The following is a 21,301-nucleotide window of genomic DNA, read 5'->3' on the forward strand; positions in this document are numbered from 1 at the left end:
AATGAGCCAAAAGCTTCCTTAGAGTCTTTTCTAATTTTCAGTCCAGGCTTCGACAGATTTCGTTTTTGTTTTTACATTCATTATTTTTGTCTGGTCTCTTTTTACTCACGTATCTTTGTCTGGTTGTGTTTACAGTTTTTATTTTCCGCTTTTAAATGCATGCATTTCTTTTTTATTGTTTTACAAAGTTTTTGCACTTGAAAATGCATACTTAGTCAGGCTTTTCTCTGACTGCAACATTTCAAATAAAAGAAAATATACTGACCACCTGACAGCTCGGGGCGGCTTTTCTGAACAAAGATTTAATAGATTCTGCACATAATTTACCAGGAGATGATGAGTGTCAGACTTGTGACATACCTTTGGATTTTGCAAAAGGAAGCTGCCTCGGTTGACTTCTTTTCCCATTGTACATGCTGAGTAGTATAATTAGAACACACATTGTGAACTTTCCCCGGTGTCATACAGCTACATATTTCCGTCACGCCTACTGATTCCAACACCTCAGGTTCCTCGTCTCCCTGTCTGCTCAACATCTTCAGAGGATGAAAGCCACTTTTGTCTCTGTTGAATTAGCAGAATCTATGATTTTTATTTTTCATGAGGGCCAACTATAAAGAGAATGAGCGTTTAGATGTTTGGAAATTAATTTTTTTTTTTTTTTTTGCAGCGTGACTGAACCTTTTATACCACACATTAACATGCTAACCTCTTATCGATTCACATAGCCAAAGTAGGCTACAGCGAATGTATCAGCGTGTTGAAAGGTTAATCCATGTTTTTATTGCAGGAAGATTAAATAATGCTTCCTTCCGGTACTGATTTACGTAAATCAAAGTCCATTCATAGATTACAGTGTGTTTAAAATGCTGCTACCAGACTTTACCATACACCAGACACAGGATATTGCTTCTGGTTCAGATATTCTGCGCAGGATACCAGTTTGATTTTAAATTCCTTTAACTTGTATATAAAGCTTTGAAAGGCTTAACATACTCACATATCTCCGAATCCCTGCCATGTTAAATCCATTCCATGAAGAGAGATCTACACCAGACTCATTAAATATTCTCCAGAGCACCCATTAAGAAAGTTGGGAGTGTTTTAATTTCCTATTCTGTTTAATTCGCTGCTCAGAAACAGTTATTAAAGAGGCACACTGAGAAGTTGTTTTTGATTTCATTCGATTTTGCAGGTGTTCATAGCGCTGGTTAATGTATTTGTGTCTTTTTGTCCATGAGCAAGTCTAAAATACCTCACGAAGGGGAGGGAAAAAAATTGAAAATGTTGGGTAGCATAAAATATTTCTCATACTTACCTGAAACAGTCGAATCCATCGGGTCCAAACTAACAAACTTACCAAAACACACACAAACTTACTCTGAGTCCTTGCAGTTATTATAATTGTGCTACAACTTCTGCAAAACATCATTTCTAGACACGTTTGACAATGATTGCTCCTGATATGCTTTCTCTGTTTTGTTTTTTTTAACTCTTTCATCTTTACATTCCCATATAACTCTCTGTTTAAATATAGTTCTTTTGTATTACAAGCACTATGTGTGTCTATGTTTAAAAAGATTGCTTCTATTTCTGTCACTTTCTTTTGGCTAGATGATTACAAAATATTTCAAATGCTTCAAAAATGACAGATTATATCTGGCATCCATTATTGTTAAAACCTTGGAGAGTTCAGCACGCTCTGTGTGATGCCCGATCAGCAAGGATATTAATGGCCAGGTCCAAATTGAATGAGATGCATCTGCAAATAAACAAATGTAGCTACCTCATTTCCAAAGAAACACAAGATCGCTGTGTTTGATTTGCAATACTATGAAACCTGGAAGGAATGGCAAACACCACAATTTTATTTCCATTTCACTTCCTTTGCAAAAAATAAATAATAATTTCATCATACAAGTCACTGTCAGTTAATAACGACATTTAACAAGGCGCTCATGTTGTTTAGCTCAGCTCTCGTTAATTGGATGTTTCCGTCACTCACTCCATTAAAGACACAAGAGCAGATCATGATGTGCATTTAAATACATTCAAAGGGAATTAAGGGCAACACAGGGACATGAGGTCCAACACTGTCCAATCAGCTTCATTAATGTGCAACTCCCTGACTGTTTTCCGCTGTTACATCAGAATGGCATGCTCACTTCAAACAAACCGCTGCAGGGTTCACCTGGAAGCTGCCTGAGGCAACCGCTCTCACACCCGGTTTGATTGGCATGTTCTTACCTCCCCAAATGAGCCAAACTGAAAATTCCTTCAGCCTGATTCTCACGCTCTAAATGAGGCTGGTCTGAAAGTGTCTCTTGTAGATTTTCAAGATTTTCTTTTTCCATCTCATCACTGTTTCTCCTTTCTCTCCCTCCCTTTGCTTGTCTGCCTGCCTCGGCCCCTCTCCCCTTCTTCCCTAATCTCTGTCCCTGCCTGTATCTCTCGTTTTTCTCCTTCCTCTGGATCAGTGCCCACTGTGCCACCAGGAAATGTACAAGCCGAGGCTGTCAACTCCACCACTGTGCGTTTTACCTGGAGTGCCCCGAGCCCTCAGTTTATCAATGGAATCAACCAGGGATATAAGGTGAGCCGCTCCTGTCTGTCAACTGGTGCACTCTAGTGGTCAGTGGTAGAAGGGCACAGTCTCATTACAAGCAGCCGCTACAACACTGTCACACTGATTGTACTGAAAGCCCAACTTTCTCTGTGCATCATAAACTTAGGAGATAAGAACAGTTATTATTTGATTTGGTATTTTTGATAAAATCTTCAATAACACCCTGTCCCTTATCACGTAATTTCCAGCTCCTGGCGTGGGAACTCAGTCGTACAAACGATGTCACCGTTGTTACAGTGCGCCCCAACTTCCAGGACAGTGTTCATGTTGGTTACATCTCTGGCCTTAAGAAGTTCACAGAATACTACACTTCAGTATTGTGCTTCACCACCCCTGGAGACGGGCCCCGCAGTCCGCCTCAGCGGTTACGCACTCATGAGGATTGTATGTGGTTTTATATAGTATTCACAAATAGCTGTGTGCAAGGCTGTTGTTCTGATCCTCAACTGCTTGTTTGTTGTTTTTGTTTTTTGTATAGCCCCTGGTGCTGTGGGACACCTTAGCTTCACTGACATCTTGGACACCTCACTAAAAGTCAGCTGGAAGGAGCCTCAGGAGAAAAACGGTGTTCTCACAGGTAATCATTAAAGATGACGATGTACTATCAACATGTCTCCTATGCTGTGCTCACTTTTGAGTCACCAAGCAGTGTTAAATGTGGACATTTGGAATCTTTCAGGTTATCGTATCTCCTGGGAGGAGTTCAACAGGACCAATACCAGGGTGACCCATTATTTGCCCAACCTGACTCAGGAGTACAAGGTTACAGGGCTCACTGCCCTCACTACTTACACCATCCAGGTGGCAGCCATGACCTCAAAGGGCCAGGGCCAGCTCTCTGCTTCCACTATATCCTCCGGTGTACCACCAGGTCAGTGGTCAGATGAATATGTAATTAAGTTGAGAATTGAAATATCCCCTAACAAAGCTAGAACTAGATGAGCCATTCCACTTGGAAATGAGCAGATTTCTAGTAAGCAAACTTTAAAGCAGCATTTATTCAGTGTTTATCATAATTTGTCCTTTCTTATTTCTCTTCTACAGAGTTGCCCGGTCCTCCCACCAATTTAGCCATTTCCAACATCGGCCCTCGCTCTGTCACTCTGCAGTTCAAACCTGGTTATGATGGCAAGACATCCATTTCCCGTTGGCAGGTTGAAGCTCAGGTAAGACGCCTCATTTCCATTTAAACATAGAGATCTTTTTGCAAAGAACAGGTGTGTTAGCAATGACTGCTTTTGTGCACTTTGGTTTGCTGTCCATCATTAATATACCTATGTTTTCCCTACAATGACAAGTCAAAATGTCTGCTGTCAAAAAGGTCTATTGAGAACAGTGTCTCAGTGTGTGAGTGAATTATTTTCCAGATTGTTCGGTCACCACATTTTCCTGTGCATTTCAGATTGGTGTAATCGGAGAGAATGAAGAGTGGCTGATGGTTCAACAGCTGACCAATGAGCCTGATGCTCGATCTCTGGAGGTTCTGGACCTGAACCCATATACTTTCTACAGGTAAGCACACCCACACTAGCACACTAATGTACTCTTTATTACATGTAAGAGCATCTTGCAGACTTCTTCGATCATTCAAGATCACAAAATCCACCAACTCTCTCACTGGTTATCCTTTAATTGTGTGTATTATTTTACTGCTATCCTGAATATGTTGCTTTTTTTGGCATTAAAAATAGATACTTTTTTTCTGCTACTACAATGACTACTTCTTTCCATCAATAAAGTTTCATTTGATCTAAAAATGATCTGATCCAATCCTTTAACATATCTCCTGAAAAACCCCACCTTTCGATAATTGATCCACCATCAGCTGGTTTCCTTTGTCACAGGTTCCGAATGCGTCAGGTAAACATTGTGGGCACCAGTCCTCCCAGTCAGCCCTCCAGGAAGATCCAGACCCTGCAGGCCCCTCCAGACATCTCCCCTGCAAATGTTACACTGCGCACGGCCAGCGAGACCAGCCTGTGGCTTCGCTGGGTGGTAAGATATCACGCTTCATTGCGCTTTGGCCCTGACTCAGACAGGAAGAAGTTATTGGGTTTTATTAAATCATTATTAGATTAGGATTTGCATGTTTGGACTTCTTGTATGAATTATGCTCTGTAGATTTTCGTACATCTTTGCATGCGTGTACATTATTTTAAATTGCGGCCTTTTTCTCTTTTAATAAGCTTCTAGTAGATATGGTGGAAACAAGACTGAATTGGCAAAATTTCCTTGAATTATTAACTGAATGCTTTTGGTGATTTCAATTTGCCTATAATAAACATTTAAAAATGAATGTATTAAAAAGTTTTGTCATTAAAAATTAAGACTTTTTCAATGCTCTTAAATTAAATGATTTACAAGCATCCCTTTTGTCAAAAAAAACAACAACAACAAAAAAAAAACTCAATTAAGCACACTTTTGAACTTTGTGAACTCTTGCCTTTTCCTTCCTCTGGAAATGTGTCCTCGTAGTCTTAGATGATGAATGCATGTAGGTGATGGTACTGATAATGTTTTTGGAAAGCTGTGTGCGCTTTGTACATGATTATTGCTGCTTTCTGGGTCAGCATTTGACCAGTGTATATTTTGCTACATCTGTACATTATCATCACCATGCCAGTGCCTGAGCAGGGAGACACAGCAGCTTGTGATACTCCTGCAGCTCTTGCTAGGATTAGAGAGAAAAAAAAAAGGCTGGATATATCTGGATTTAAAAACAGACTGTGATATGGCAGTACAAATTAATGACATAGTTCAATGATTGTGACCATTTTCAAGAGCTGAGTGTTAAACTGTAGTAAAGTTTTGTGGCTGTGGCACAGAAATCGTTGTGACTCAAGAGCACATTCATTTCAAGAACACTTGCACTTTCTTAGAAATTATCCCAGTGCATATTTAGGGACATTTCATCACTTGTCATGCTCAGTTATGTGCATGTGTCAGTGTTTTACTGCATAGAAAATGGGTCGTTTTTGAGTGTTTGCAAAGACAGTTCACTATTAACATATGAAAAAAAAAATCCCACTAACCTGTACTCATGCCTTGCGTCACAACCACGTTTTAATGGCTTTTCAGAGCTCTAAATCCAGATTAAATACAATATTTACATATTAGGAGTACATACACTATTTTTTTCCAGGATTTTCCCATTTTGACGAAAGTCCCATTCTTTTTCATACAATACCACATTTTAACATGAAATCCACTCAATCCAGCACTAACTGCTTCTCCTTATTTCTGACAAGGCCTCTTAGCTGTTGTAAAATCACTGTAAAGTACAGCCTCTCATGGCTTACTACTTCATTATGCACTCAGTTATGATGTCATTTATATTGATCATGCTTGAACTGAGGGAGTAAAAACAGCCCCCCCAAAAAAAAATCCTCTCAGCCTCTTCCAGAGTGGGAGTACAATGGCAATCCAGATCTCGTTGGCTACCGCGTCCAGTACTCCAAAGCCAGGTCTAAAGGGGGGGTTCTTTCCCACGTCATCATGGACCGGCTTGAGAGGGAGTTCACCATAGAGGACTTGGAAGAGTGGACAGAGTATGAGGTCAGAGTTCATGCCATCAACGGGATTGGCTCTGGACCCTGGAGCCAGCCAGTCCATGGCAGGACCAGGGAGTCTGGTGAGGAGGAAAATAGCTGTACTTATGCCAACATTAAACAAAGGTAATGTTGAATTTCTCTAAATGTTGTCTCATATGTCCTGCTGCAGTTCCCTCCACTGGCCCCACCAATGTGTCAGCATTCGCCACCACCTCCAGCAGCATCCTCGTCCGGTGGGGAGAAGTCCAAGAGGCTGACCGCAATGGACTCATCCTGGGCTACAAGGTCACAGCTCATACTATTCCTATTCAACTGATGTATATTTCAGAATCATATTATACAGTATAATATACTGAGAATATTGTGCTGCTAATTTTAATGACCGAACTAACTGTATAAAAATCACTGCCCATTTCAGGTTGTGTATAAGGAGAAAGACTCAGACACAGCTTCCAACTTCTGGGGGGTCGAGGGCAACACCAGTCACAGTGTCCAGCTCAGCGGTCTGGGCAAGTATGTCCTCTATGAGATCCAGGTCCTGGCCTTCACACGTATAGGAGACGGCAGGAGCAGCTCGCCGTCCATTTTAGAGAGGACCTTGGATGATGGTAAAAATATATTTTTTTACTAATTAATACTAATTAATTGCTTATTGGTGAAAATGTTTCTCTCCAAACTAATACAGACTGATTAGTTCACAATTGTGACACAATTTCACTTGCTAATTAATTTGTATCTGAAATTGTCTCAATTAAAGTATTTCGTCAACAAATTTGAAATGTTCTGTCATATTTCTTCTTGTCTTGTAGGTTTTTTCTCTCTTATTTTAATAAATAACGTAATAATTGAATAATTGCCCTACGTTTTAAGATATATACATTTCCCTGATCCAGTTTTCATCAATGGATTTATGTCATAAATAATATTCTGAGCTGATCTTTAATTCCGTGCGACAGTACCAGGACCTCCTGTCGGCATCCTGTTCCCAGAAGTCAGAACCACCTCAGTCAGGCTCATCTGGCAACCTCCTGCACAGCCCAGTGGCATTATACTGGGTGAGTGAACTATGCGCAGACCTTCATCTATGTCTGTTGATAAAATGATGAGATCAAGACAAGGCACCAAGGCCATTAAAAGGGCCGCGCATAGTGCATGAAATACATAACGACAAGATATAAAAGAAATTAAAGGAAACACATTAATAGGATTTAAGAGGAATAAAAGACCATATGAAAATGAGCTAAAATAAAATGAGACAGATTAAACAGGAAAATAAAACCTAGAGTGCAGTGACAGTGCGAAGCGGAGAGTGTCCCACATTCAATTGAATAAAAAGCAGGAGTAAACAGAAAAGTCTGAAGCCTTGATATCAGGAGAAGGAGAATTGTTCTATTTATCTATGTACTATGGTTTGACTTTGTACTCCAGCTGAATTTGTCTCCTTGCTGATCCCTTTTTATGCAGGACTTTATATTTATATGAGTTTGTCTTCTTAGCCTATCAGATCACATACAGAAGAAACTCTTCAAATAGCAATGCCGCCACCGTAGACGTGCTGAGCCCCAGCGCGCGACAGTACACAGCAACTGGACTGAAACCAGAAATGGTTTATGTATTCCGCCTCACTGCTCAAACACGCAAGGGTTGGGGGGAGGCGGCTGAGGCTTTGGTGGTCACAACAGAAAAGAGAGGTAAATATAAAAGTGCTGCAGCTAAAATGTATTATTTAAATCAGTCACCTCTAAATATTAAGTTTGAGTGGTTTCCATTATGTGTGTGCGTGTGTGTGTCTGTGCCCTTCAGCTCGACCCCAACCCACGAGCCGTCCCACAGTGCCTCAAGAGGAAGTCCAGGCTCGCAGAGTGCTGTTGTCATGGGAACCAGGCAGCGATGGCCTGTCCCCAGTCCGTTACTACACAGTCCAGTTCAGAGAGCTGCCAGACAGCAACTGGACTGTACACTCTGCATCGGTCAGCCATGAGACACACTCCTACATAGTGGACAGGTAAATATAATGGTCAACTTTAATCCCCCCTAAACATCAACTTTTTTTTTTACATGAATTACATGCACACACACTTTTTTCCCCCTCTCTGTTTAAAGGTTAAAGCCCTTCACTTCGTACCAGTTCCGCATTAAAGCTACCAATGACATTGGAGACAGTGAATACAGTCAGGAGAGCGAGGCCATCACAACACTACAGGATGGTGAGAACTTGTGACGGCTTTAATGACACATGTACTAAACACGTCACCATGCAGCACAGAGACATTGTCTGTTGATATCCCACTGAGAACAATTTGTAACTGTATGAACATGCCATTACATGCAGGCTGGGACTTTGGATTGTCAGAGTGAATATTTTACATCAATAGTGCGTTTGTTTACTCTGAAGCTGCTCTCTGCCAGTCTGTTTGAATTACATATCACTTTCCGCAGATATGTGGGTTTACTAACATAATTTTTTTGTTTCATCTTTTCTTGTCTAGCCCCAGACAAACCTCCGACAATACTGTCTGTTACACCTCACACCACCACGTCTGTACTGGTCCGCTGGCAGGTACGCTGTAAAGAAATGAACCATCAACGCGGAATTTATTGGCCACGAATGGCTATGTATTGTATGTTTGTTGAATATTGGGCATTAAATCGACTTTTTTTTCCCTCCTAGCCTCCCTCTGAGGTTTACATAAATGGAGTGTTGTTGGGATTCAGGGTCAGATACCGGGAGTTACACTACGACAGGATACGCAGCTTCACTGTCCGCACAGTAAACAGTCCTTCTGCCAACTGGGCTGATCTCACGGGTGAGTTGACCATCAACTACTTCTGGTTGTGGTGGTTTCTCTAGTTTTAAACATACTTTCACATCTATATATTGCAAAACCTGCAGTGTGTTTTGCTAAAATAAACAGAACTGTGTTTTCTAAATTATTTTCTTTTTCTATCTAAACTCCAGCTCCTTACAGCATCAGGAACTTGAGTGAGTCCTCGCTGACCCAATACGAGCTGGATAGTAAGTCTCTTTTCTCCCTTTATGGCTCTCTTCTATCTGTTTGCGTGTCAACTGCTCTATTTTATTTGCACAAACTATGGCATTTGTGCCGTGTTCTTTGTAATGAGGTGTGCGTTCCCATCCTCCCACTCAACTGTAGCCACTGAGGGGCCACCGGCAGTTCCCACTGTGTGCATACTGTAGGACTTTAATCTCTCCAAGCTGCCCTGTCATTATTTCCGTGTGTTTTCCCTCTTTTTAATCACTGACAAATCTTCTTCATGTCCCCACAACAACCCCATCTTTTTCATCAGTTTGCTTTATAATTCTAACCCTCTGTCTTTTTGTTCAATTTGTGATGTTGTCTTGCCACGGGCATCACTATGACTGTGCGTCTCGCTGGAGCAACTTCTTTTTGCTCTTTCATCTTGACTGTTCTATCACAATGCTGCTATGGGTTCTGTCCTTGCAGATTTGAGTAAACACAAACGCTATGAGATTCGTCTCAGTGTGTATAACGCTGTGGGGGAGGGTCCTAGCAGTGCACCACAGGAAGTGTTTGTTGGAGAGGCGGGTATGTTTCTTTTCTAACTGAGTAGCACGTGTCTGCTTAGCTTTAATCTTTGATTCTTCAATGTTTAACAAATACAACATATAAAATTTGATAGTTTTATTATTTAAACTTTGCCCCATTTTAGTCCCAACGGCCCCTCCTCAAAATGTGGTGGTCCAGTCCTCAACAGCCACTCAGCTGGATGTGACATGGGACCCACCTCCTCTGGATGCTCAGAATGGAGACATACAGGGTTACAAGGTATCAAAATGTGTCTTTTTATGTATTACAGCAAAATGAACTGAACTTACACTTTTATATGAATATATTTTCATTGAAAACAGTATGAATTCCACATTCTGACCTCTTTTATTTTTGTTTTTAGATCTATTTCTGGGAGTTTCAGCTCCAGAACGAGACAGAGCGCCTGCGCACTCTCTTCCTGCCAGAGCTTGGGGTGAAGCTTAAAAACCTGACAGGCTACACCACCTACATGATCAGTGTGGCAGCCTTCAATGCTGCAGGGGATGGACCCCGTTCCCTTCCCACCAGAGGGCGCACTCAGCAAGCAGGTGAGTTGCACCAAAGCCAGATGTGGATAGAGATTACAGTGATCCCTCAAAAGAACGGTGACATTTATCTTGCAGCTAAGATCTTCTGCCAACACCATGTAGCATTTCACAGTTTTAGGCTCTCTATTTTCTTCATCCCTCTCTATCTTTACTCGATCTGTCCTCCTCTGTCATCTCCACAATGATACTCACTCTCATTATTTAACCACATTGTCATGGTTCTCAAGTGCTTGTGAAGAGTAGTCCCTGAAGGTTAGTCATCCCATCACTCACAAAAGGTGCCTGCAAAAGAATAGGTGACGAGTGCTTTCATCTTTTATCATATAAAACTGCAAACTGTAAGTGTTACTGTTGCTTTAAGGCAAATAATATAAGACCTGCTCCTCCTATTAGGCAAGAAATGGAGCATTTTCACTAAAGAGTTTAGTTTCGTCTTGCGAGATATAGCATGACAGATCAGAGGCTTCTTGGCATCTCCTCCAGGACAAGCCATGGGGGTGGAAGTCTAATGACTACAGAGGAGCAAAGGATATGGAGTGCGGGGGACACATGTAGATTAGTTTTTTGGCCACAACTGCACAAAGACGTCTGTGTTTACCAGCTAGCGGGAGTCCCTCCTCTGCGGTTTCAGCACAAAAATGGTTTACAGTATAAATTTCTCTAGTCTTTTCCACCCCCTTGAAAGCTGTGACATTGGCAAGGGTTACAAAGTGCTGAGAACTTAAAAACACAGGCAGGAATTTTGGCTCTTTGCACCACAGGGTCCTGGGAAGTGAGCCAACACAAGCTTTTGTGATTTTTATGCAGAATTGTGGCTAAATCCTGACACTTAGCTGGATCTGGTTTGGGTCATCAGGCAGAATTCTCACAGCTCTTGTTCAAGGTCACGCAGTGATTTTACACAGTCTTGTGTCTACATTTGTTTTTTTAGTGACTCATTTGACAATCATGCAGGATTTTTATTCTTTCAAACCCGTTGGGCAATGCCTGTTGTGGGTTGATGCTCAGATAATGAACAAGTAACAATGAAACTATTTCTGCTTTGTGTCATTTTGCAGAGTTTGTTTTCTTTTATTTCATGAATACAGTGATGTCACATGGTCTTCTCTGCTGTATTCTGTGAGCACTGCCTTTGGATTCCACTCTGTTGCACTGATCCATTGTTACTTTTGATGCCATTGTAATTACCTAATCGTATAAAGAGTTTGAAGCAAATGGGGAATGTAACAACTTACCAAGCACAAAGTCTGCTAAATTGTTATTGCAATTTATGAAAACCTATTTATGATTAACATAAATATTGATAAACTTTGAACTTTTTGCTCTACAGAATTAAAAATCATACAAATAATGTTTTATTTTATTTTATTATAGAACTGTAACTTTACAAGTTGTTTTTTTACTATTATATATGCAGGGTGGTATATCCAGGTCAATACATTGCTGTTGTGCAGCTGAGTATGCAGCGAATGTTTTGTCTCAGTACAGAGAAGAGATCCAACTGTCATCATGTCTTTTCCCCTTTTCCTCACCAAAAGCTCCAAGTGCTCCCGGCTTCATCCACTTCAGTGAGTTGACCACCACTTCGGTTAACGTGTCCTGGGGAGAGCCCAAGCAAGCCAATGGCATCATAGAGGGCTACCGCCTGGTTTATGAGCCCGGCACTCCAGTTGATGGTGAGAAACTCTGCCTGCAGCCTAACAACTCTGCCATCTCTTGACATTCCCCAGCTGGCTTTCTCAGACAGTAATTTACAACCTCTAGCCTCTTAACCGTATTCTTTTTTACTCGTGCTGCTTAAGCTCATGCTCTAATTTGTTACAGATGAGTATAGACCCTGCAGTAACATATACGGCCTGGCTGATAAAATATGCTCAAATGCTCTGGTGAGACTTTGCACAGCTCCCACTCTCACTGAGAGGAACATGGTTAATAGCTGGCTAAGTGTGGTTGCCTGGACCAGATTGTCAAGTAATTGGGAGCAGAGGTGGAATGCTGAACTGAGTCTACTGTGGTCCCTTGGCTATCTGCTAACAGACCCAGAGCAAAGCTGAACAGAGCAGTAAAGACACTGAAAATCAGTTGGTCCATTCCTATTAGACATTTAGAGGGCTGCTGGAGTGGCAGATGTTTGCTGTTATGTATGCAAAGATGTCCTTGTCTCTCCTGGTCTGTCTGTCTGGCCTTGTGTGTGACTCTGTGTCTGCTCATTTGCACAAAGCTTGGCTATTTGTCGCTTGTAGAAAGCAGTATCTAGAGTCTTAGTGTTTCCTGTACAGACTCCTCTCCTCGCACTCCAGGTGTCAGTAAGACAGTGACAGTAGATGTGAAGGGCAGCTCTCCACTCTGGATGAAGATCAAAGATCTGGCTGATGGTGTCACCTATAACTTTCGCATTCGGGCCAAAACGCTTACTTATGGCCCCGAGGTGGAGGCCAATATCACCACTGGGCCTGGAGAAGGTAGGATACTGTGGTTTTTTTTCTGTTTTGAAGTCCATTATATCATCTTTCGAAGGTCTCTTGACATTTTTTTTTCTAACTATCCATCATTTATTTCTTGTCAAGGAGCCCCAGGGCCTCCTGGAGAGCCTTTTCTTTCTCGTTATGGCACTGCCCTAACACTGCATTGGACCAGTGGTGATCAAGGCCGTGCACCCATCACACGATACGTCATCGAGGCCAGACCTTCTGGTGAGCCACATGCTTAAACATTTCCTGAGTTTCTAGACCTCAAGCAATCTGTCCAACATATAGCTTTGATTTTATTCACATTTCTTGTTTTGCCTCAAGATGAAGGATTGTGGGATATTCTCATCAAAGACATTCCTAAAGAAGTGACATCCTACACACTAAATCTTGACATGCTACGAGAAGGGGTCACCTATGACTTCAGAGTAATCGCAGTCAACGACTATGGCTATGGGTCTCCCAGCGCTCCTTCCCCTTCCATATCAGGTTAATTGTACTTTCAAATGAAAATTTAATAAAACATTGTGTTAATCATAGCATGCTTAATTTATTAATTATATGTGTAATTGTTTATAATGTTTTCAGCCCAGAAAGTCTCTCCCTTCTATGAAGAGTGGTGGTTCTTGGTCGTGATCGCTCTAGTGGGCCTCATCTTCATCCTCCTCCTTGTTTTCATCCTCATCATCCGGGGCCAGAGTAAAAAATACACCAAAAAAGCCGACTCGGGTAGGAAACACGAATGTCTGCCACACTCTATCTTCTTCTACAACTTCCAGCTATCGAGTGAAATTTGTCTTCCTTTTGGACAAGTCTGTTGAGAATTGCTTCTTAATGATTACACATCCGAAAATCTATTTTATAAAAAGGCAGTGCGAAGTCTCACACAAATAGACAAATTACCTAGATTTCCCTACATTGTTTGGCTGACAAGGGAAAGATGAGAGCAAAGGTCATTGGTAAAACACCTGCAATAGGCAGATGAGTAAATATTATCATTCGTGTTTAACTGCAGCGAGGATCAATATGAGGATAAATGGCTTGGCACTGGTTTGTTGCTCGAGTCATTAGTCAGACTGAGAGTAATTATCCAACTACAACACAAGTGGCTTCTGTACCACTGTATCAAGAGGCCAATTTCATCATTGTAAATTATCCCAGGTGGTACCACTGCTCGCTGAAACTCCTTTGTCATGGTTTCTGTCTACAAACACATAAACCTCAGGACGAGGATGCCAGATTTAGGCAGTAACAGCCACCTGAAATGGTATCTGGAGGTAATTTATTAGACACGGTCTAGTCATTCAGCTGCAATAAAGTAGGTAGCAGTGGAAATAAACAGAGTAGTGAGACAGAAAGGAGGGAGATGGGAAAGTCAAGGATCAGGTCGAGCCTTTGTAAAAACTCATATCGGGAATGTTTAGCTTAGTAAACATTAAGCATGATGCCAGGGTCACCGGGGTTAGTAAACAGTGTGTGGTGAGACCATCACAGACAAGGACTGGGTCTGTGTGTAGACACAAAGAGGGCTTTTTAGTCCCTTTAACCCTTCCCCAATTTCCCCAGCTGTGAACCTGGACCATCGTACAGGATGCTGTTAGTTTTATCTGAGTTCAGGACCGGACAGTGAAGCTGACCAGAGGGAGATGTGACTGAAATACCTGTAGAAAAGTCGTTATGTTTCTTTTGTTTGGAAAGAAAAATTGTGTTAACTTTGTTGTGTTTAACTCACCCTTCAGACTGAAATTGATTCTGCATATGATTGAAGATCACAAATCGTTTATTTCATTCCACAAACCACACAGTGTCGTCCTCATACCCCTGTCCAGGCAACCACTCCAACTGCACCGCGCTGCCTCTGACCCATGGAGAGATGGTGCGCCTGGACGAGGGACGCTTCCCGGCTCTGGAGCTCAACAACCGCCGCCTCTCTGTAAAAAACTCCTTTTGCCGCAAAAACGGCATCTACACCCGGTCAGTCAACATCTCTGTAAATTTGTAGAACTCACTTTTATTCAGCTGATCATTTGCTGTCATTCCCTGCAGGCAAAGATTTAAATATTGAGTCAACTGTGTTACTTATGATTCTGACAAGAGTTAGGAATGTAGTGTTGTGTGTACTTGTCTACCCTCACGTTAGTGTGTCAATCCTAAGGGAATGAGCCTAGCCTGGAGGAGCCCAGCTGCTGATTTGAGCCTCCTTCCTCTCACCTCCTTGATATTCTGTTAGTGTGAAGCAACAATCTATATAAGGGGGCAGCACAATAGCAACTAATTAGCATTCAAGAGCTCCTGCATGTGCTCTTTGTCTGTCCATCACAGCTTTAGACAAAGAGTGCTTATGGGTCAGAGCTGGCTTTTTTTTTTTCCTTTGGCCCGGAGCCCAGAGTTTCTCTCGAGTGCTGTTCTGTGAGAGCTATCACAACATATAGTGCTGTCCGCAGACTTTGGTAGCCTGGCTCTTTGGTCATGTTCAGGTAAACATTAGATAAGAGGAATTTCACAAACTGTGCCTCATGAGAAGCTTGTGCAGAGGCATGAGTCATGGCGAAATGGCAGTTCAGCTGGCTGTGTCAGGGGTGGGGTGTTCAGAGTCTGCATCTGGTCACAGCAAAAAAAACACACAAAAAAAAAAAAATTAATTTTTTTTGCACATTAGTTTGCACATTATGGTGGAATGTGCTTGAGGTGCATTACAGGGCAGAAGCATCTGCAATTTTTTTTCCTTGACCAAAGAGGCCAAGAAGGGGATCAAAGGGCCTTGAGTAGCCCCGTCTCTTTGAAGAGCTCCAATCTGGTATTGCACTTTTTGCTAATGATCTGTAGACACAGCAGGAGAGCTCCCTATGGGATATTTGAAAGGGGTGAGGGAAAGAAGGATGAATTAGACAGATAAGGCCAGGGTAAAAATACAGTGCTCCTAAATAATTCAAAGCTCAGGATCCATTGCCCCTCCTCCCCTACACTCACGTGGCCCATCCTTTTAATATCTGACACAACCTTGTCTATATGCAGTTTTTTTTCTTCTTCTTCTTCACAGCCCGCCCCCTCCCATCATCCCCTCTAACCCAGAGGGAGATATCGCTTTGTTGTGTCAACCCTTTCATGGCCGTTGTCATGTTGTGTCTTCTAAGCTTGTTCTTGGCATTCCCAATGATTTAGCTCCTGCATATATCTCAGTACATATTAATTTTTATGTCAGAGGTTGTCATGGTTGTCTCTTTATGCCTTAATATTACACTTGACATTACAGCCTTTTATGCTTGTCTTTTCAGCCCCCACATACCGTGTTTTCCATTTCAGTTCATTTAAACATTTACTTTCATGCCATTCCTAGTTTATATAATTCTCTACTTTTTTTTTTCTGAATGCTACTGAGAAAACTCTTCTCGTGGTGCTGTATTAGCCTGAGCTGTATACTGAGGTTGCTGATGTAGCTCAGTAATGGGGTAGTGGTCCAGTTTTCGCTCTCTGACCATCCAATTCAATCTCGGCAGACCTTGAACACAAAAGCAGTCATTATTGCAGAAGAAGAAAAATAATTGTGCGCACAGATGTTTCTCTCTGCTCCACTTCATGGACTTAATGACTGGAGCCAAAAGAAGCTAGGGGTCCTTTTGACTTGACTTGTGCTCATATAAGAACTTCATAATACTCATGGAGCTCAAGTCCATGCTTGGTTACCCAGGTTTTTTGCAGGAATTCTAAATCTCTCACTGACAAAGAGTCCTTTCATGAAGATGCTCATATATTTTTTTTGGTGCAGGATCCTGTTTGTGAATCTCGTGAAGGTTAGCTGAACTCACTCCCTGCCAAACTCCCAATTGACGCTTTGCAAAGATTATAAGGAAATAGCAAAGGAAAAAGACCAATTATAATCTCCTCCTTGCGTTCTGTAATAGTGCCTTGCAGGAATGCACAAGTAACCCATTTTGTGCTTGTTTGAACTAAGCTATTGTTTTCATTTTCATAATCAATGAGTCTGTACTAAATCTGCTCATGTTGTTACTTCTGAATGCCTGTGGGATGTGAAGCTCCTTCATTTTTAGAACTATATTTCTTGTTTTCACTGGTTGCCTGTGTGGTGTCACTCACAGAACTGACAAGGCTTTTTATGATCATTCACATGTGTTCTCCAAAAAGAAAGAGCAACAGAAAATCTGTTTGATTTTCTTAAGGGAAATGCAATCATGTTCCAAAAAATGTTTTCCTTATATAACCATGAGCTCTTTGTCACTCTCTCTTGCTTTTTATAACTCACACATTCGCTCTTCCGCTTTGCTCCATTTGTTCAGGTCTCCTCCAAGACCCAGCCCCGGAAGTCTCCACTACTCGGATGAGGATGTCAGCACTAAATATAATGACCTGATCCCAGCAGAGAGCAGCAGTCTGACTGAAAAGCCCTCTGAGATATCTGACTCTCAGGTAAGCAGTGACCCTTGCATACAACCTATATGTCCAAGCCCCCCTGTGTGGAATAAGCAATGAATTCAAGTGAAACTGGTTGAATTTCTCAAAGTGACAAAGTCCTTCAAGGCAAAGTTGAAACCTTTTCAAACTACAAAACTCTTCTTCTATTCTACCTTATTTTACTTTTGTCACATTCATCGTCTGCACTCTTGATAACCTCTATTTTACTGCTTTGCTGGATGCAGAAACTGTAGCTGTCTAATTATAAAGCAACAACACAATCAGCCTCAAGTGGATCACCTCAAAATTAAATGTCCTCTGTTCGAGTAGCACAGTCTTGGCTGACATCTCTTGATCTGTTAATACTGATTTCTCCCACGGGAAGGAAGTATGCAGCCGATTCTCATGTCTCAAGGAAATATCTTCACAACTAATTAATTTTCCTCAAACAGGAAATGATTTGTTAATCTGGGCTGCTGGGTCTCGGCTCATCATGTGATGATCTGAACAGCTCAGTGTATGCGTGCGTGTGCGTGTGCGTGTGCGTGTGCGTGTGCGTGCGGAACAGGAAGGTCCAGTGAAGAGACATGAGGTTAGAAGTGATGTGGGGTGATATATGCGAAAGGCAGAGGTGCCGCTTGTTGCAGATTCTGAACATCTGTCTTCCCACACTCGCGCTGCGTATCCCCGGCCAATTTGTCTGATACCTGCGCAGTCAAAACATTGTTCAGCCCCGGTTTGAGCAAACACTGCTCTCCCGGGAGGCACAAACCGGTGTTATTCTTTTCCTCTGCGTAGCCTCCCACTGTTTACCTGCCACTTGTGCAAATAAATGGTGCTTCAACATCTGTTCAGCTCTAGCATCTCAATAGAGCAGTAGATGGGCAAGCACTTGTCAGGCACACAAATGTGCCACATGTGTGATGTTTTCTGTGAGAGAAAAATTGCTTGGATTGTTTGTGTTTCTCAGCGAGTACAACGTCGTAGAACAGCAACAGGATTCACCCACACAAGCATTTTTAGCTTGCAAGACTGATGGTTTAATACAAGAAAAGCAAACTAATCCTGTAAACATTATCTCTGTCCAATTCTAGGACACTCTTGTGTACACTTATCATATCTGTGCTCCACAGAGCTATGGGTGAGCTCCTATGTCTGGAAGATTCTCTGTGGATCATGGATTAATATATTTGTAGTTGTCAGTAGATGTTTCTTGCTGTGGTAGGAGACAGTATTGTGCGGTTTGTCAATGAATAAACACCACAATACTGGAGATTTAGACTGGATTTGGAAGCATGTAGCTGTCATTATTCTCTATAGTGAATACACCATACAGTATGTCTGTTTAGTAATCTTTTCTTTTCATGATGCCGAGGTGACTTCTAATTATTTTTCCTGACTCACAGGGCAGCGACAGCGAATATGAAATGGATCAGAGTCGGCAGAAGACCCACTCTTTTGTCAACCACTACATCAGCGACCCCACCTACTACAACTCCTGGCGGCGGCAGCAGAAGGGCGTCTCACGTCCGCCGGCGTACGGCTACTCTCAGCCTGAGCCCCTGGTGGAGCAAGAGTCGCGGCAGCACCCGCCACCTGTGCCCCCCCTGCCGCCTCTCCTGCCTCAGAGCGCCCCATCCCCACAGCCCCAGTGCCAGGGCCAGGGCACTCTGTTCAGGCCTAAGGGAAGCCGGACTCCCACCCCCTCCCTGCTGTCCTCCGAACCCCCCAGCCAGCACAGCACCCTCTACCGACCTCCCAGCAGCCTGGGCTGTGCCGCTCAGGCACCTACCGCAGGCTTCTCCTCTTTTGTTTGACACACAGCTGTCCTTCCAATAACAACAGGACCCTGAGGACGAGTCTTTAATTTTGTTGTTGTTGGTTTATTTGTATTTTGCTCTCCTTTCTTTTTTTCTTTTTGATCTTTTGCTCTGTTTTACCGACAGAGTTGTTGCTCAATATTAAGCATTGCAAGCATCTTAAATAGTGCTTTCTCCTCTGTGAAGAGTATGTGTGTATGATTGTGTATAGCGCGTATGGTTAGTTAATCTATGTAATATGTATTTTATGAAAAGACAATCATTTGGTTTTTATGCGTTGCTTCAGTAAATTTATTTGAAGGATCAACCATGTAAACAAGGGAGAACAGAATCTGAGGTTCTGAAAAAAGAAATCCTTGTTTTAAAAATGCTGTATTATTGTTTAATATGAGAGCTTTATGGAAAAACAACCACCTTAGAATCATATAGAGTATGGACCACTTGGCTTGCTGAGACTGGACAATGGAAAAACCAACTCTAGTGGAATAAGTGATGTTTGACAAAGGACAAACTGATAGTGAGAAATGGACTCTGACTCTGAGAGAGGCGCCAGTGGTCACCGTGGCCCCTCGGCTGCCTTTGAGTTTCTCACTCTGCCTAATCATTGTTGGAACTGCATCATGTGTTTACTATATGTAATTGTCTCATATTGTTTACCAGATATTTATATCAATCAGCTTCGAGCTCAACATTTTCAAAACATCACTCGTGACAATGTTATGAATCACATTAAAGCATTGTGGCACCTTTATAGTAGTCTGAGGATGTTGATTGTGTGCTGGTACTCATGTCAGTCAATATACAAGCAACTTCCACAACGTGCATCTGTTTGCTTCAATGTTATTTACAGAAAATGACTGAGGACCAAAAGCACAAATCTTCTTGGTTCTGTTCCATCACAACCACATAAAACATTATGCTATAAGCCCACTAGGTGTACAACAATAGCTCACTTCAATCAGGTTACTAAGACGTAAAGAACAGAAGTAAAATGTGTGATGATTTAGGAAAGTCGTTCTACTAAAGGTTTGCTAATGCAAGAGGTATATACTGTCGTGTTGATTTTCCAACCTGGTATTAGGTCAAAGAGTGTAGTACAGCCATCAGTCCACGAGAGGATATGGTGTCAGTTTCACATTTTGGTTTGCCTAAGCGTAAAAAGTAAGGTGCCTTAAGTTTAGGCACCATAAACACATGGTTAGGTTTAGAAAAGATCATGACTCGGGTTAGAATAAGTAATTTTATGCAGGTAACATAATTTACATCATGTACGTTACTTATGTATGTTATGTGAGCTTAAATGTGTTACATTATGTAAGTAACACTTAAAAGAAATCCCCATTGAGTTTTGCTCTCATAGACTTCGACTGTGGTTATACATACAAGAACTTTTCACACTTAGATGAATTAAAACGTGACACTGACACGGTATCCTCTAGCGGACCGACTGATGTAAGACACTCTTTCGATACTAAGTTGTGATTTTCACAACGGTGACCAAACTGAAAGCTCACTTTTTAAGAATACTACAGACTCTCTACATTGTGTTTCTTGACAGGATTACTGTGCTCAACGTGTCACAGTGTAACTTGGCACTTATATGGTTTCTGAAAACGTGTTTTATGCTAACAGGACAGTTTACAAATGTTGCGATGAGTTGCTTTCTACAACACTTTTGAATATGCTGGTTCTTTACTGAAGTTTAAATGGACATTGCTTTTGCTGCGATTGGACCCAAAGTGTATAATATTTTTTAAAAAGTCAGTCCTCAAGGTCCAGAAATCTAAACTGTCAAATTTCCGGTGTGAACATGACTGTATACATCATGAAGTAAAGAGTATGGACCTATTCATAATAGCTCTCTAAAATAAATTATTCTATTTTGTAACAGCTTTTTCCTCTTCAGAATATTATTGAATATTCCAGAAAATAACATACTGGAAATTTAGTCTGGAGATTTGTAGTTGTGACATATGAGAGGATTCGAAGTGCCTTGTAACAACAGCATAAACAAGTAGTTTTAAAGAAAACATAAACCATGTCAGTCCATGCAGACAACTGTTTTTCACAGACAGCACCAGACCTTTTTGCATGGTCTGGAATACAAAGTGATTTTTAAGTGACACTTGATACTACAGTGCAGAAATGACCAGATGTTCTCAACCAGAACAGAAACATAATAATTGGGATGAATAAGAGCATGAGTTACAGGGAAGAATTTGAAGAAGAACCTAATCCGGTGCAAGCATGCTGAAAATCTGGGGGGACTGTGCAGGTGCCAGAGTAATCTCCTTATTTCAGGCCAG

At 41.7% G+C, this 21,301-nt stretch overlaps 1 protein-coding gene across 2 annotated transcripts in view; it reads left to right on the forward strand.

Annotated features, from left to right (window-relative positions):
- The window catches only part of sdk2a (sidekick cell adhesion molecule 2a), an 81,306-nt gene extending 60,421 nt beyond the window's left edge, over positions 1 to 20,885 (forward strand). The window contains exons 18-45 of one of the 2 annotated variants that reach the window (XM_069702920.1): positions 2,478 to 2,593; positions 2,815 to 3,010; positions 3,105 to 3,203; positions 3,306 to 3,497; positions 3,671 to 3,792; positions 4,029 to 4,138; positions 4,471 to 4,621; positions 6,020 to 6,257; positions 6,347 to 6,462; positions 6,596 to 6,785; positions 7,134 to 7,232; positions 7,674 to 7,868; positions 7,981 to 8,182; positions 8,281 to 8,384; positions 8,667 to 8,737; positions 8,849 to 8,984; positions 9,137 to 9,193; positions 9,645 to 9,746; positions 9,871 to 9,986; positions 10,111 to 10,297; positions 11,836 to 11,973; positions 12,598 to 12,759; positions 12,865 to 12,990; positions 13,090 to 13,254; positions 13,354 to 13,494; positions 14,571 to 14,739; positions 17,061 to 17,190; positions 18,582 to 20,885. In XM_069702920.1, the coding sequence (XP_069559021.1) occupies positions 2,478 to 2,593; positions 2,815 to 3,010; positions 3,105 to 3,203; positions 3,306 to 3,497; positions 3,671 to 3,792; positions 4,029 to 4,138; positions 4,471 to 4,621; positions 6,020 to 6,257; positions 6,347 to 6,462; positions 6,596 to 6,785; positions 7,134 to 7,232; positions 7,674 to 7,868; positions 7,981 to 8,182; positions 8,281 to 8,384; positions 8,667 to 8,737; positions 8,849 to 8,984; positions 9,137 to 9,193; positions 9,645 to 9,746; positions 9,871 to 9,986; positions 10,111 to 10,297; positions 11,836 to 11,973; positions 12,598 to 12,759; positions 12,865 to 12,990; positions 13,090 to 13,254; positions 13,354 to 13,494; positions 14,571 to 14,739; positions 17,061 to 17,190; positions 18,582 to 18,992 (4,241 nt within the window). In that variant the 3' untranslated portion in view covers positions 18,993 to 20,885. The remainder of the gene's footprint in view (positions 1 to 2,477; positions 2,594 to 2,814; positions 3,011 to 3,104; positions 3,204 to 3,305; positions 3,498 to 3,670; positions 3,793 to 4,028; positions 4,139 to 4,470; positions 4,622 to 6,019; positions 6,258 to 6,346; positions 6,463 to 6,595; positions 6,786 to 7,133; positions 7,233 to 7,673; positions 7,869 to 7,980; positions 8,183 to 8,280; positions 8,385 to 8,666; positions 8,738 to 8,848; positions 8,985 to 9,136; positions 9,194 to 9,644; positions 9,747 to 9,870; positions 9,987 to 10,110; positions 10,298 to 11,835; positions 11,974 to 12,597; positions 12,760 to 12,864; positions 12,991 to 13,089; positions 13,255 to 13,353; positions 13,495 to 14,570; positions 14,740 to 17,060; positions 17,191 to 18,581) is intronic. The other variant, XM_069702921.1, reaches the window with a different exon arrangement.
- The last annotated feature ends 416 nt before the right edge of the window (positions 20,886 to 21,301 follow it).

The sequence above is a fragment of the Brachyistius frenatus genome, unplaced genomic scaffold, assembly GCF_029030835.1.
Source record: "Brachyistius frenatus isolate BFR_SWC_R1_liver_20210118 unplaced genomic scaffold, ASM2903083v1 Contig_43, whole genome shotgun sequence".
Taxonomy (NCBI): Eukaryota; Metazoa; Chordata; class Actinopteri; family Embiotocidae; genus Brachyistius; species Brachyistius frenatus.